General features: G+C 40.8%; 1 protein-coding gene across 2 annotated transcripts in view; it reads left to right on the forward strand.

Annotated features, from left to right (window-relative positions):
* CPNE4 (copine 4) overlaps positions 1-14,226 on the forward strand; it is a 485,767-nt gene that overhangs the window by 348,775 nt on the left and 122,766 nt on the right. For both annotated transcript variants that reach the window (XM_044252375.1, XM_044252376.1), the window contains exons 6-7: positions 8,498-8,581; positions 12,359-12,448. In XM_044252375.1, coding sequence (XP_044108310.1) covers positions 8,498-8,581; positions 12,359-12,448 — 174 coding nt within the window. The remainder of the gene's footprint in view (positions 1-8,497; positions 8,582-12,358; positions 12,449-14,226) is intronic.

Raw genomic sequence — 14,226 nt, forward strand, 5'->3', positions numbered from 1 at the left:
GTGTTCTCTCTTATATCTGACAACTTCCACCCATCACAGGCCATGTCAGTCTTACCTATACAGAAGTTCCTCAGTCTCCACCCATTAAAAAAGGGAAGGAGTGTCCTTTCCAACCTCACCATATATTTACGATTTCCCTCCAACCATATCCTTAAGTCAAAAACATATCACTTTAATAAATGTATTCACAAAGAACTCATTTCCTAGAGGACAACTAGAGAACCTGGGATTTGGGGAGGTGGTACCACTTTTTAAATTGCAGACAGGAATTAGGCTGAAAAAGGTAAAGCAATGTATCAGGCAGTTCCCTAAAGTTTTAGGCAGCTGTTTATCGCCTGACATATCACCTTCATTTTCACCTATGAACAGTACTTAGATCATTTCTATGTTCATTAATTAATTTGTCCGTTCTTTCTTCATCCACCATTCATTTACCAAACCTTTGTCGCATGCTTGTTATGCATGAGGTGGTGGGGTAAAGACATGCTTTAAACCATTCTCACAGCTGCAACCTGTAATCCATTGCCTAATTAAATGAAATATAAATTTAAACTATAAGAGATACAATGTTATAACCATGATGGGATGTGATAATTGGTGTATAACTGCTGTCTGGAGAAGGTTAATTCATCCTGCCTGGGGACATCAGGATAGACTTTATCCTTATGAATGAGTTTGGATTTTTTGGTGTCCTGAGTAGATTATGTGAAACTTTCATGAACATTAGTGTGAGCTAGGTGCTGGGAAGTGTGGTGTGCACTGTGTCAGTCGGATGTTAGCTTTTACTCCTCACTTCCTGATGGCTGCTATGGTTTTTCTCCCCCATCATCCCTCCAAGTTTTAGAATAACTCAAAAAGCTCCTTTGTATTATCTTTCCTGGTGCCATTATAAGCCATTGGGTCAGTGTGGGGCAGTTTTAAGATGCTTAGCTAATGGCTTATAATGGCTTCTTTCTACTTAACAGTCTCTTAAGCACTTCTAATCCGCCCTCTAACTGACTTCTGTTACAGTGCAAGAGGACTTGGGGGTTTGTTAGAGGGCCCATTAGCTCTGATGTGTTTGAACAATTTCCCTTCATTCCAATGAGTACTTGCTCAAAAAGCTGAAAAAGCATCATGCAGCACTTAATATGGTTCTAGGTGGCCATTCCCACCTAGATTATCCAAGGACCTTGTCAGTGCTGAGATCCCCACTCCAAAGCTGTAGACTACAGGTCATTCATAATGTGGGCATCTTGCCCAATCTCCTTAGTAATCCAGAGAAGAGCAGGTCCTGTTCAGCACAAAGCAGAGGCTATTGTTCCTCTTTGGACCAAAAGGTGAATTGGTCTCAAGTGAAAAAAGGGAAGAGTAGCATTAAGGAGCAAAATGATACCATGGAGATCACCTCAAACAACGTCTTGAGGAAACCAAGGCTCACCAAGGTCTGATGATTTACTCAGATACTACTACTGCTGATAATACTTGTTAATAGATAGTACTGGTTATCCATTGCTACACAGGAAACCATCTCAACACCTAGTGACTTAACTTACTCTATTACATGTCATGTTTTTGAGGGTCAGAAATGGAAACAAGTTTCAATGGGGCAATTCTTCTGCTTCTTATGATGTTGACAGAAGTCAATCAGTGATACTTAGCTAGGGAGGACCTTGTCTGGAGAGTGCAGTCTAGCTTTGTTCACATTCCTGGCACATAGGATGGCTGAAAGGCTGGGGTCAGCTGGGGTGGTCAACCAGAGTACCTACATAGTGGTCTTGGGTTAGTCCCATTTCCCACACAGTGGCTGGATTTTCCCAGAGAAAGCAACCCAAAAGAAAAGAGAAGCTGTGTGGCCTCTTCTGACCTAGCCTTGGAAGTCACGGAGCATCAATTCTGTTGTATTGTGTTAGTTACATGTTAAGTCATAGGGCCAGCCCAGAGTCAAGGAGAGAAGAGTTAGATTCCACACTTTGATGGGGGAGTGGCAAAGTCATATTTTAGAAAAGCATGTGGACAGTGGACATGGTGGTGGCCATCTTTGGAAAATGCAATTTGCCATATTTTTTTGTGATAGGTGCAGAATCAGAATAAGATAGTATAATTATTTCATGTCACAGCTGGAAAAATAGTTTAGTAAGAGGACCCTTTTTAGCTTTGAGCATTCAATGATATTGTAGCTACCTACTTGTTAGCAATTGAACTTATATCTATTAATTGAGAAAATATATCATGACTAAAAGTGACTGAGACAAAGGTCTTAATTTAAAAAATTTTTTTTCATTAGTGTCATGAGATTAATTTCTGTATACATTGGAAAACTTTCAGTGTAAATACATCATATCCAGTTCAGACCATGGTTATAGGACATCAGGATCCCCAGTCACCTTGTTATCATTCTGATATTCTTTAGATATCCAAATATGTCAGGTAGAAAGCCTCTGGTCTAATGCAATTGCCTACTTTAACAGATGAGAACACTGAGCTTCAGAGATATGAAATGACTTACCCAAGGACACACACACACACACACACACACAATCAGTGACAGAAGGGGACTTAACCAGGTTGCCTAACCAAAATCTAGATTTTTCTTCAGGGCAAGGGGTTAATGAATACATGTTGAATGGGTCTCTAGATATTGAGGACTTGGTAATGTTTCCATGGATTTCAGGGAAATAGGAAGCCAGGGAGGAAGGAGGTAAAGGTTGGCCCTAGGTAGCAGTCCTCCAAGAGTTGTCCAAGGTCCCAAGACCCTTTCAAGGGACTACATGAGGTCAAAAGTCTTTTCATAATAATACCAAGATATTATTTTCTTTTTTCACTCTCATTTTCTCACATGTGTAAAATGGTTTTCTGAAACTGGCATGATGCCTAATATCACAGCAGATTAAATGCAGAAGCAGATATGAGAATCCTGTTGCCTTCTATTAAGCCATTAAGTTATTAAACTGATTTGCAAAAATGTAAAGGAATGTCATTTTTCTGAACACTTTTTTAAATTTGGAAAAGACAGTTGTCTTCCATTAAAATGCTATTTTTATTATGATGTGTACTGGGTTTGTTTTTATATTTTTTAAATGATATAACAAGTGTTTGTTTGTTTGTTTTTTAAGATTTTATTTATTTGACAGAGAGAGATCACAAGTAGGCAGAGAGGCAGGCAGAGAGAGAGAGAGGAAAGCAGGCTCTCCGCTTGGCAGAGAGCCCGATGCAGCACTCGATCCCAAGACCCTGGGATCATGACCTGAGCCGAAGGCAGCGGCTTAACCCACTGAGCCACCCAGGCACCCCAACAAATGTTTTTTTAAATTTCATTTTTAGTTTATAATAGAGTAAATACTGATAGATAAAATCTACATAAACAAAAATTCCCAGGCGCCTGGGTGGCTCAGTGGGTTAAGCCACTGCCTTCGGCTCAGATCATGATCTCAGGGTCTTGGGATCGAGTCCCGCATTGGGCTCTCTGCTCAGCGGGGAGCCTGCTTCCCTTCCTCTCTCTCTGCCTGTCTCTCTGCCTACTTGTGATCTCTCTCTGTCAAATAAATAAATAAAATCTTTTAAAAAAAAAATTCCCTGTTCTCCTCAATAATGTTTAAGAGCACAAAGGAGTTTTAAGACATAAGAGTTTGAGAACTACTGTGGTAGGCTATACCGGGGGGCACTTAGTACCTTGAAAACTACAGTGAGAGAGAAATACCCCCTTTCTCTTGATAGAAATAGTCACTTTTAAAGGTAAAAATGTTGTCAGCAGACCAACAGCCTTCCACCTAAGATGGAAATCCAGAGTCCTTGAAATCTTCAAGGACTTCAGTGGCAGGCACAAATAAAATAGATTAGGTTTGCAAGAAATAACTTACTTATCTAATGTTAACGCAATTCACTTAGTGGAGAGGTGGACTTTCTAAATCCTAAAAGCACATTTGTTACATTAGCAGCTAGTTGGCAATTAATCTAATAAGTAAGTAGAGATATGACTGTAATCACTTTAGAACATTCAAGCTAACAGAGTATTCTTTGTCCTCTCTTTCCTGAGAAAGTATTCATGTTGGTATGCTGGAGGGATTCTCACACTGGTGGTCACCACATCTGTATAGTAGTATCATTATAAAGTACATTTTTAGTGTTCCCACAATGCTAGATTGATGGGGTGCTGTATAAACAAGCAAATAAGACTCCAAAGCCGAGGTCAGCAAACTTTTTCTATAAATGGCCAAATGGTAAATATTTTAGACTTAGCAGGCCATATAGTCTCTGTCCCAGCTACTCAGCTCTGTCTTTGGAGCATGAAAACAACCATAGGCAATACATAAATGATGGAGTGTGGCAGTGTTCCAATAAAACTTTATTCACAAAAACAAGCAGTGAGCAGGATTTAGGCCACACACCATAGTTTCCAACCCCGGTTCCAAAGCAACATTAAATCCCTACCTGCTAGGCTATGATTTTACTATGTTCAAGTATGCCTGCCTAAAAACTAATCTAACCTGAGTTGATGATAGCAAGTTACAATTAATGAACATCTGTAGTGTACAAGGTGTCAGGTGTCTAACCTGCATTATCCCCAAAATTCAAAACCATATTCCCAAAGGTGGAAATTATTATTTGCATTTTATAGATGAAGCATCATTAAGTTTAAATAAACAGTTTGCCCAAAGTCACAAGAGTAGGAAGCTACAGGGTTTGGACCCCGAATCTTTCAGATAATCTTTTCTTATTCAGTATTTCATTTTTAAGATCACTGCCATAGAAATGCGCTGCTTCCTTTTCTATTCCAAACCTCAGCTGATTCCTTATTGCCCTCTTGCATGACTAAATTTCCTTCGTATCATGATACGGCCTCCAACTGATTAAAAATTTCACCATAGCAGACCTTCAGTAAAATGCCTGTGTCATTAACCTTGCTGGTACTGAGCTGTCCAAAGGGCCATCTTAATGCTGAGAGTCAACCAAAAACAGCCAAAAATTCCAGTTTGTGTCACATAGCCATACAATCAGACCAGAGTTGTGTTTTTAAACTACAAATTTCTGAGTGTACATGTAAGATATTTTTGAGCTGCTTATGAATTGTTTTATTTCCAACAATCAGATGCCTTCTTAGTCATAATCTTCCCTGATAGCTTTACAAAGCGTCCTCATACATTGTCTCTTCTATTGATAATAATCGTGGCAGCAACACTTTCTGAGTGTTGCTTATCATTGCCAGGTACTAGACTCACCTCCTTTAATTCTTCCACAATGCCAGGAGGCAAAAGGTGACATTCTCTCCAAATACCAACCAGGAAACTGAAACTTGAAGAAATTAAATATCTTGCCCCAGATCATACAGGTTGCATACAGAGTCGGGATTTGAAAGCAGTTCTAAAGGCAGTGTGCCCATGTTAGATTTTCAGTTACTTGAGGGCAGAGTTCGTATCTGATCTTCCCTCTTATGTCCTCCTGACAACATCTCTGTGCTAAGCCTAACTAGTATTTAAAATGAATATAAAATAAAATAGAAGAAGCCCTACAACATACTACCAGGAGGAAAAAAAGTATTAAAGTGTATGTAAAGTATGATTACAAATATATTTTTAAAAGAAAGAAAAGATGGGGCACCTGAGTGCCTCAGTGGGTTAAAACCTCTGCCTTCAGTTCAGGTCATGATCTCAGGGTCCTGGGATCGAGCCCCACCTCGGGCTCTCTGCTTAGCAGAGAGCCTGCTTCCCCCTTTCTCTCTGCCTTCCTCTGTGCCTACTTGTGATCTTTGCCAAATAAATAAATAAAATCTTTAAAAAAAAAAAAAAAGAAAGAAAAGAAAATTATGTCTCGATTCTAGAAAAGTATCTACCAGAATAATATTGATAGTTGTGGAATTATGGGTAAGAATATGGGCTGTTTTTTTTCCCTTCTCTTTTTCTATATATTCTATTTTTAAGTAAAAATAATAACAAAAGTTCAAAATTATCAATGAAAGGAAAAAGAAAAATAATGGTAGATTTCTCCAATGTGGTCAGCAATTTTAAGTGCAATTCACCAACATGTTCCCTAAGGGAGCAATCATCTATTTAAGGAAACAAAGCCTGATGCACCTGGGGAGGAGTCCAAGGGCATCTAGGAGTAAGCTAATGCGGCTCAAATCTTTTAACAAAGGGAGCTAAGAGGGGGGTTCCAATTTTTTAAGACAAGTGTTGAAGCAGAAATAAGGGGGGGTGGGTGTGTATGCCTTGAGTAAATATGTTAGAGGTAGGAATCCTCTAGCATTATGTCTGGGAAGGAAAAGGGCCTTTTTGGTGGATGGACAAGGTTTGCAGGACAGACTTATTGATAAAAGCAGTCACTGTGGGTTTTTGACAAGATGAAGGCTGTGGTAACTTGGTACCTTCAAACATAAGAGTGGAAAGACGTATTCCAGACTCTGGGTATTGTGGCTCGTGGTGTTTAGCTCTGGGTAGGGTGGAAGGAACACAGAGGGGGATAGATAGATCTACCTCCCATCTTTTTTTCTTTCTAAGGTACCCTACGAAGTTTCTAGGCTGATATTCTTTTTTTATGTATATAATATATTATTTTTAAGTAATCTTTACACCCAGGAGTCACATGCTCTGCTGACTAAGCCAGTCAGGCACCCCTGGCTGATATTCTTTACTCTATATAGAGAGCCAGTTTTATTTTTTTCTGCTCAAAATCCATCATTGGTTGCCAGCTGCTTCCCAAGGCATGTGCAAAGCCTTTGGTTAAGCATATAAGGGCCTTCATATCATGGAGCTGACTTTGCCAGAACAGTCTCAAACCCCTCCCCTACACATCCTTAGGTTGCAGTGGAATTAACCTGCCTCGGGTGCCCCTCTGTTTACTCTTTCACACTTTCACACAGTGTTTCCTACTAGAAATACCCTCCTCACAACCATATTTTCCAGTGCAAATCCATCTCTCTCTCTTGTCTGTTGTTCATTCATTCATTCATTCTTAGCCTTGGGTTATATTTTTTTGTGTACTTGTCTTACCACCAAACCAGATGGTACCTTTGGAGGGTTGAGACCAAATTTTATCCTTCCTTATATAGTAACATCAAGCACAAGACTGTTATGATCAGCATATTTCCTAAGAGTATTTTGTTGAGCTAAAGACTAGGATGACTATGGGCTTCATTTTGCTCAGCTGCAGGCTAGAATTCTGGGGAGAAAAAAATCACCTGATGAAATACATAATAAGAGTGTGGTAACGAAGGCTGCCATTCAGATAGCCTCCTATTCTATACCAGGTATTCATGTCATTCTTTCATTTAGAAATGTACCCCTTCATACACTCAGTAAACACTATGTACCACTAAAGCCTAGACCTTATGGAAGATGAGGAAATGGTAGAGATATAAAAGAAAATCAGACATAATTCCTCCTTTCTGAGAGTTTATAATACATTGGAATAAAAAAATAAGTTTAAAGAAAGATATGGTTATGATTATTTCCAGTAATGAAGTACCTGCTTGTTTTATATTATTCTTCCACTTAAAGTGGCTAGAAACACTGGGTAAGGTACAAGAGACATCTGTTTAGGGGTACTAAGGCAGTCAAGTTTTGAGCGGCCAAAATAGGAGAGAAATCCACTGAAGTGATTCAGACATTCTATCCAGATTTTACACTCAGGGAAATTCCTCAAGGCTGATTCATAGAACACCATGGGTAGAGAGGCTAAGAAGCCTAGCAGAAAATAGTTACCAAGAAATAAACCAAGAAGAGGCCTTTGTCATTTCATGCGCCTAGAGAAGCAAAACTGAAGTTCACGGATACGAGAGAGCTATTGTTCAAGATTCATGAACCAGAAAAACAGTCTCAGTGTCTTTTCCTCCTGAGGCAATCACTAATTAGCAAATAGCAGCACAAAGAGAAACTGAACAAAAAACCTGGGCCAAGAGATTAGGGAGATAAACAAAGCCTTTGAGGGTCTCACAAAAATTAAGGTTGAGAGCATGTCAAGGAACAACAGCCCTTAGGAACACAAGGCCTTTCAGTTAAAGCCCTGTAAAGACAATATTCAAAGAATAGATGAATCAAAAACATATCGTGACTTTAAAGATTTTTGGAGAAACCAATCTTGAAATAGCTCAATCTTAATCAAATTTAGGTAACTGCCCCCTTTCTAATGGCTTGTCAGAAGCTAAAGACTCATCTGAAGTGTCTATAATCTTTCTTACACAGTGTCTGGTATACCAAGGGGCAGAACCAAGAAACAAAATAAAAACAGATCCACAGGTGACCCAGATATTGCCATCATCAGACAGAGCCTTTAACAATAACTATAATTAATATTTTAAGACAACAGATATGTTGCTTTTCAAACAAGATTATTGGAATTGATCTTTGCAGAATACTTTAGACTTTACTTAACCAAGAATGTACTTTTCCAAGAATTGAATTTCAGATGCAGCTCATTCTAGCCAAGAACAAAGCAGGGAAGGTCAAATTCAGTGGCATTTGATTCAAGGCAAGATCAAATATGTGTAGGTGGGGAATAACTGATTTTTGTTTATCTATTTTAGGATTTCTTCAGTAAATCTGACCCATTTCTGGAAATATTTCGTATGAATGATGATGCAACCCAGCAGCTTGTACATCGAACTGAGGTGAGAAGAGTCATCTTCAGCTATGCCATCTCATGTCCTAAGATAATAAATTGACCTGTTTTTAGAAGCCCCTTAACATTTCTTGATGTCTGTAGCTATGCACTCAGACCTGAAGTCTTCGCTGTCTTTAAGAGGACTCTCTGCCTCCTGTAGCTTTTTTAATTCTCAATTTAGATATTAGAACACCCTTTCTCACCCCAATTTTCCATTGTTGACCTTCAATACAGACAGTCAGCAATTAATAATAAGAATATGAATGTTAACTAACATTTAATGGGAGTGATTAGGCACCAAGCATTGTGCTAAGTGATTTATATATATTATTTTATTTACTTCTCATAATAATTCCTTGACATGTTTATTATTACTCCCATTTTATAGTTGATTAACTGAACCTTTGGGAACTCAAATGACTTTCTAAGTTCTTATAGTTATCAGGGGGTAGAGCAGAGGTTTGAACCGAGTTTGTTTGTCCTGAGCTTCACTATAATTTGGGAAGCCGATCTGCCTCCCCAGTAAAAGTTTGTACACTAGGCTGATATCAGGCCTATCAAATGAACAGCTGACCTGTCTCAGCTGCCACTTGATCTAGTTGCATCTCTTTCTCGAGCCCCTTCCTTTTTCTCCCTGGTGCTCCAAACTTTATTCCTTATTACTCCCACCACCACCCAGTACCACACACCCATTCAACAACCAACCCCAATCTCCACTTCTTATTTTATTTACAAGTTAGTCAAAGAGAGTCCATGAGAAGCACATTGGTAAGGAGATGTGGGGTGATTGTGATGAATGACAGAGCTGAGAGAAGACTGTTGTGTATACACACATACACATACACACACACAATGGTGGAGTAAAGGAAGAAGAAACCATCATGATTTTCATAGGGTGATAGTGGGGGTGCCATGTTCCCACTACCTCACATTAGAAATCCATTTCCATTTTCCTGAAGTAATAGAGTTGCAAGTAGCATTAGGGGAACTTTTTGTGTCATATTTAAGATAAACAAGAATTAAATAGTCTTGAATGGGCAACATCTGTGGATATCATCTGGTAGGTAGTTGGCATTTAATAAAATGTATTAATAAAATAATGGATAATGAATGGAGTTGAGTATAGGTAGTATGTCTACTGTATGTTATAGTACAATGTGATTATCTGGAATTCAATCTCTGGGGAGTAGATTGAGGTACAGTAGTTTCCCTGAGTGGCACCTAATTGCTACCACCAGAGGTTTTTTCACACATACAGATTCCTTTGGTGAGACAGACTTCTTCCAGGAAAAGTAAATAAACTTTGGTGAGAATTAGAAGTGGTGTGTCCATTCGTGCTTTTGCTCCAGGCAGTGAGTGAGGACTTTAATGTGCAAACAGAAAGGAGATGGGGGTTGAATTATTAGATTTCTCTCATAGGATTCCTCTCTCCTCTGTTCCTGACAGCAGTCCTTTTCTCATTATTGGTATTGGTAAATTCTCCTATTCCCAAGAATCTCTAGAACTACACCCATACCTCATTGCTGAGGGGTTTCTGAAGTCTCACAAGAAATGTGATTGTAAGGTTTACCAATGAGTCAGCAACATGACATCGATTTTTTTCCTCTTTCTTATTTAATAGATATGAAATAAATACTAGACACTACCGTTCTCTTGGGGCAAGTACATACACACACACACACACACACACGGATTCTAATTTCATAGGAAATTTCTAGTTGAAACTTTGATCTGCTATTGAGTTTTTCAAAACTGTTGCAATGAAATATCATCACTTCTTAGTGTTTTTATATAAAGGAGAGAACTTTAAATTAACCCAAACACTTTTATCTAACTTTTCTTCTCACTATCACTTTGATCATCCCCAGGGTATCAGAGTACAAAACAAAGACCCACAGGAAAATTATTTTTGTACTTTAATGCATTAAAAGAAACTTAATAATGAGTCCATGATACAATAAATAATTCATAGGTATATTAAGGAATCCAGTAGAAGAGAAAATCACTTATAAAATAATTATGTTATTTGGATAGAGAATTAATTTTTTTATAATGCTAAGACTTCTGCTAACTAAAAATTTCATAGGAAGAAAAATCGATATGACAGAATTCTATTTGACTTCATTTGTATGTACCCTAGAGCAGTAGTTCTCGAATTCCATGCATCAGAATCATAAAGGGGCCCTCCTCCAAACTTTGTGTTAGTAGGTCTGGGTGCAATCTAAAAATCTGCACTTTTGACAAGTTCCTAGGTGACCCTGATTCTCCTGCTGTTCTAAGGACCACACTTTGGAACCCCTTTCCTGAAGCATACAGTACAATCCTAGGCACAGAGCAAGTACATTAGTACTTCAATACATTCGAAGCCCAGCTGACTTATTTGAATCATATTGATGACAGACTAAGATGACTTGTTTGGATTCTTGTAAGCTGCTTCCAAAAGGATTCCACTATTACAGACTTAGTTTGTGACACTGAAGATCTGAAGATCTATACTATTATATCTTCCTAGGATAGCTGGTATAAGTATGCTCCTGGGATTTTTCTTTTAGAAACTTCTCCTCTGACTTGCAATCTGCTCTGACTCAAGGTCACGAGTTATCAAAACCACTCAATTTTTTAACAGTAGAAATGATCTGCTAACACTCTCTACACCAACCAATAGTCTTTACTTACACTGTCATAGGAATGACAGTCCTATAGAACTGGAGATCCAGAGGCAGGCCTGCCTCCTCAATCCTAGCTCCAATTGATGTAGAAGGGGTCATCCCCAGCATCCACATGCTGGACTGCATTACTGTCATTATTTATGACACAAAGTCCAGGCCAGTGACTACAGGAGTTCTGCCCATAATGACCCACTTAATGGGAACCCTTGAAAGTTTTTCTACTCCCAGTTTTCATTAAGACATCTATTTATCGCGTTCACTCCGCCCGCAGAGAGACACGACACGTAGTTAAGGAGAGCTCTTTTATTTATGCATGCTAGCTTCTTACACTCCGGAGGATGCTTCTTCCCTGCTGGCCGGCGCGGGGCTTGCCCTGGGGCGCTCTCCAAGGACAGGGAGCCAGCGGCGAGCAGGAGGCGCGGCGAGCAGGAGGCACGGCGAGGCGGCGGCCGGGGTCCCCTCGGCTCCTGCACGTTGGCGCTGGCGGCGGCTCCTCGCGCTTTCCTTTCTCCAGGCTGCCGTAGCCGCTGCTCATGCTGCTGGTCCCGTCGCGCGTGGGCCGCCTTCCCCCCAGGAGCAGGCGGCCAGGCAGGGGGTGCTGCGCCCACCTGCCCGGCTAGGTTCCCCGCACGCGGCCCCGAGCCGGAGCCGCCCGCCGTCCTGCTGCAGCTGCGGCCGCCGCTCACACGCACACACACGCGCGCGCGCGCACACACACACACACACACACACGTCCTCCCGGCCCCTCCCAGTTATATGTTCATGGTCAGCCAATCACAGCAGGGTACATGAGTTAGGCACGTGGACACTGCACTAAAGCATACAGGGCATGCAGAGATCACGCAGAGAGCATGCAGGCGCCCGGTCCAATGAGGATTGCTTTCTCATTCGGATGAAGCTTGTTCATTCTAAAGCCCGACCGCACTGGCTCATTGCCAGCCGCCATCCCGTCCGGCCTGCCTTGTGGGGTCCCAGACACCCCGACATCTATTCCAGGCAATTGTCCTTTTCATAAGCACTACAATGCTTCTCAATCAGTTTTTATGTTGAAATGTGAAAATGTCAAGCATTTCCTCCCCAACTCATCCCTCCACTCCCTCTCTTTCTTTCCTCAGGTTGTTATGAATAACTTAAGTCCAGCCTGGAAATCATTCAAAGTGTCAGTCAATTCTCTATGCAGTGGAGATCCAGACCGCCGGCTGAAGGTCAGAATCTATGTCTGAGAAATGCAATTGTTTATGTATTTAACTGTCCTCTTTCTCTTCATGAGAATGTTGACAAACCCAACATTTTCTGTATCACTTACCCAAATCTCTTAGTACCTTGATGAAAGATGCAGGGGCTATTTCTTCTGCAGGAGACTCTGGAGCTAGGAGATAGTCCAAGATAAATCCTGATTGTGTTCTGTAAAGAGGCAAATGCCATGGCTTCCCAGAGACAAACTGTGGCAATAGCTCATGGTGCAGTTGGGAGGTATTAAAAATACAAACACTGCTATATCAATTATCTGCTGTTTCATGACAGACAATCCAAAATTTGGTAGCTTAAAACAATAACCATGTATTTGGCCTATGTGCCTATGCAAGAGCAAGTTGAGTTAATCTAGGGGGTTCTTCTCTTGGTCTTGCTTGGACTCCTGTGTACTTACAAGGTGACTCTCCTTCTGGGGTTGACTGGCTATCATCTACAAGGACTGGGTATTTGAGCCATGTATCTTTCCTCATCCAGAAGGCTAGCTTGGAGACTTATACACAGTGAACTTAGAGTTATGAAAGAGCAAGAACAGAAGCTGCAAACAAAGTCTCTTAAGGTCTAGTCATGGAACTCCTATGAGGTCATTTCCTCCATATTCTATCGGCCAGAGCACGTCATATGGTTATCCCAGATGCAAGGAGTGAGGAAATAGACTGCCTCTTGGTGAGAAGAGCTGCGAAGTATGATGGCCAATTTTTTCAATCTACCACAAATGCTTTTTGGGAATCATGGGAATATATACGTTGAAAGAAAAGACACATTGTGAGGATGGCCAAAGGAAAACAAGAAGTAGAATGCCAGGAGCAGATTCCAGGAAGCATTTTTTACAGTTTGAGTTCTGACCCTCCTTCTGCTTTAGGAGTCCAGAAGCTCCATGTTATCCATGCCCCAGAGTTGATTCTACCAATTCAGGCTAACCGAGTAAATTCAGTAGAGACCTAGAGACTGGTACCTATAAACTGAAAGGCCAATCAATTCATGTTCAGTGAGAAATATGCCCATTGGGCAACCTCAGCATTCACATCAGCTTAATCAGGGCCCTTTCTCTATGTGGGCCAGCCGTAGGAAAGGCAGCTATCAGAAGGCAACTGTAATAGTCCAAGAGCAGAGCCACCCTTGCTGGATAACAGGGATGGTGAATGGCTTCAGACTCTGAAACCTGGGGCCTCTACCTCCACTATGGGAAGATAGGTCCATGAGGCAGACTAACCATTCACGTTGCTCTTTTAGGGCACCCAATCCCCTGGAAACTGTTAGATGGACATTGCCAATGTTCATCTTTGTAACTTTACATTGTTTTCACCCTTTTGGTCCCACAAACATTCTTCAGATAGAATTCTTTTGATTTGACAGTGTTGTTGGGTTAGAATGCTGTCCAGTCCGTTAGTCCTGGCTTCTTTAATGTAACCTTGTGTGTCTTTGCTTCATGCTGTTCTGTGTGGACTTTGTACTTGAACTCTCAGCAGACACACTTGCCTCCATGCTCTCAAGGAATAGCTGAGTTGTCCCAAACACCTTGTCTCTTATAAGGGCTAAGATATTTCAAGCCTCACTTGCCATTGGGACTGTCTTTCATGTCAAAGTCAGGGCTCCTGGCTGTTTGGGACTTCATGTGTCAGCTCATATACAGAATGCCAAGAGCTTCAGCTTCGGGCCTAGAGTGGTGATTGTTGCCTGTATTCTGAGAAGCCCCCATTCCATTCCCAGCAGGATAACTGGTCCTATGTGG

This window comes from Neovison vison, chromosome 6, assembly GCF_020171115.1.
Source record: "Neovison vison isolate M4711 chromosome 6, ASM_NN_V1, whole genome shotgun sequence".
Classification (NCBI taxonomy): domain Eukaryota; kingdom Metazoa; phylum Chordata; class Mammalia; order Carnivora; family Mustelidae; genus Neogale; species Neogale vison.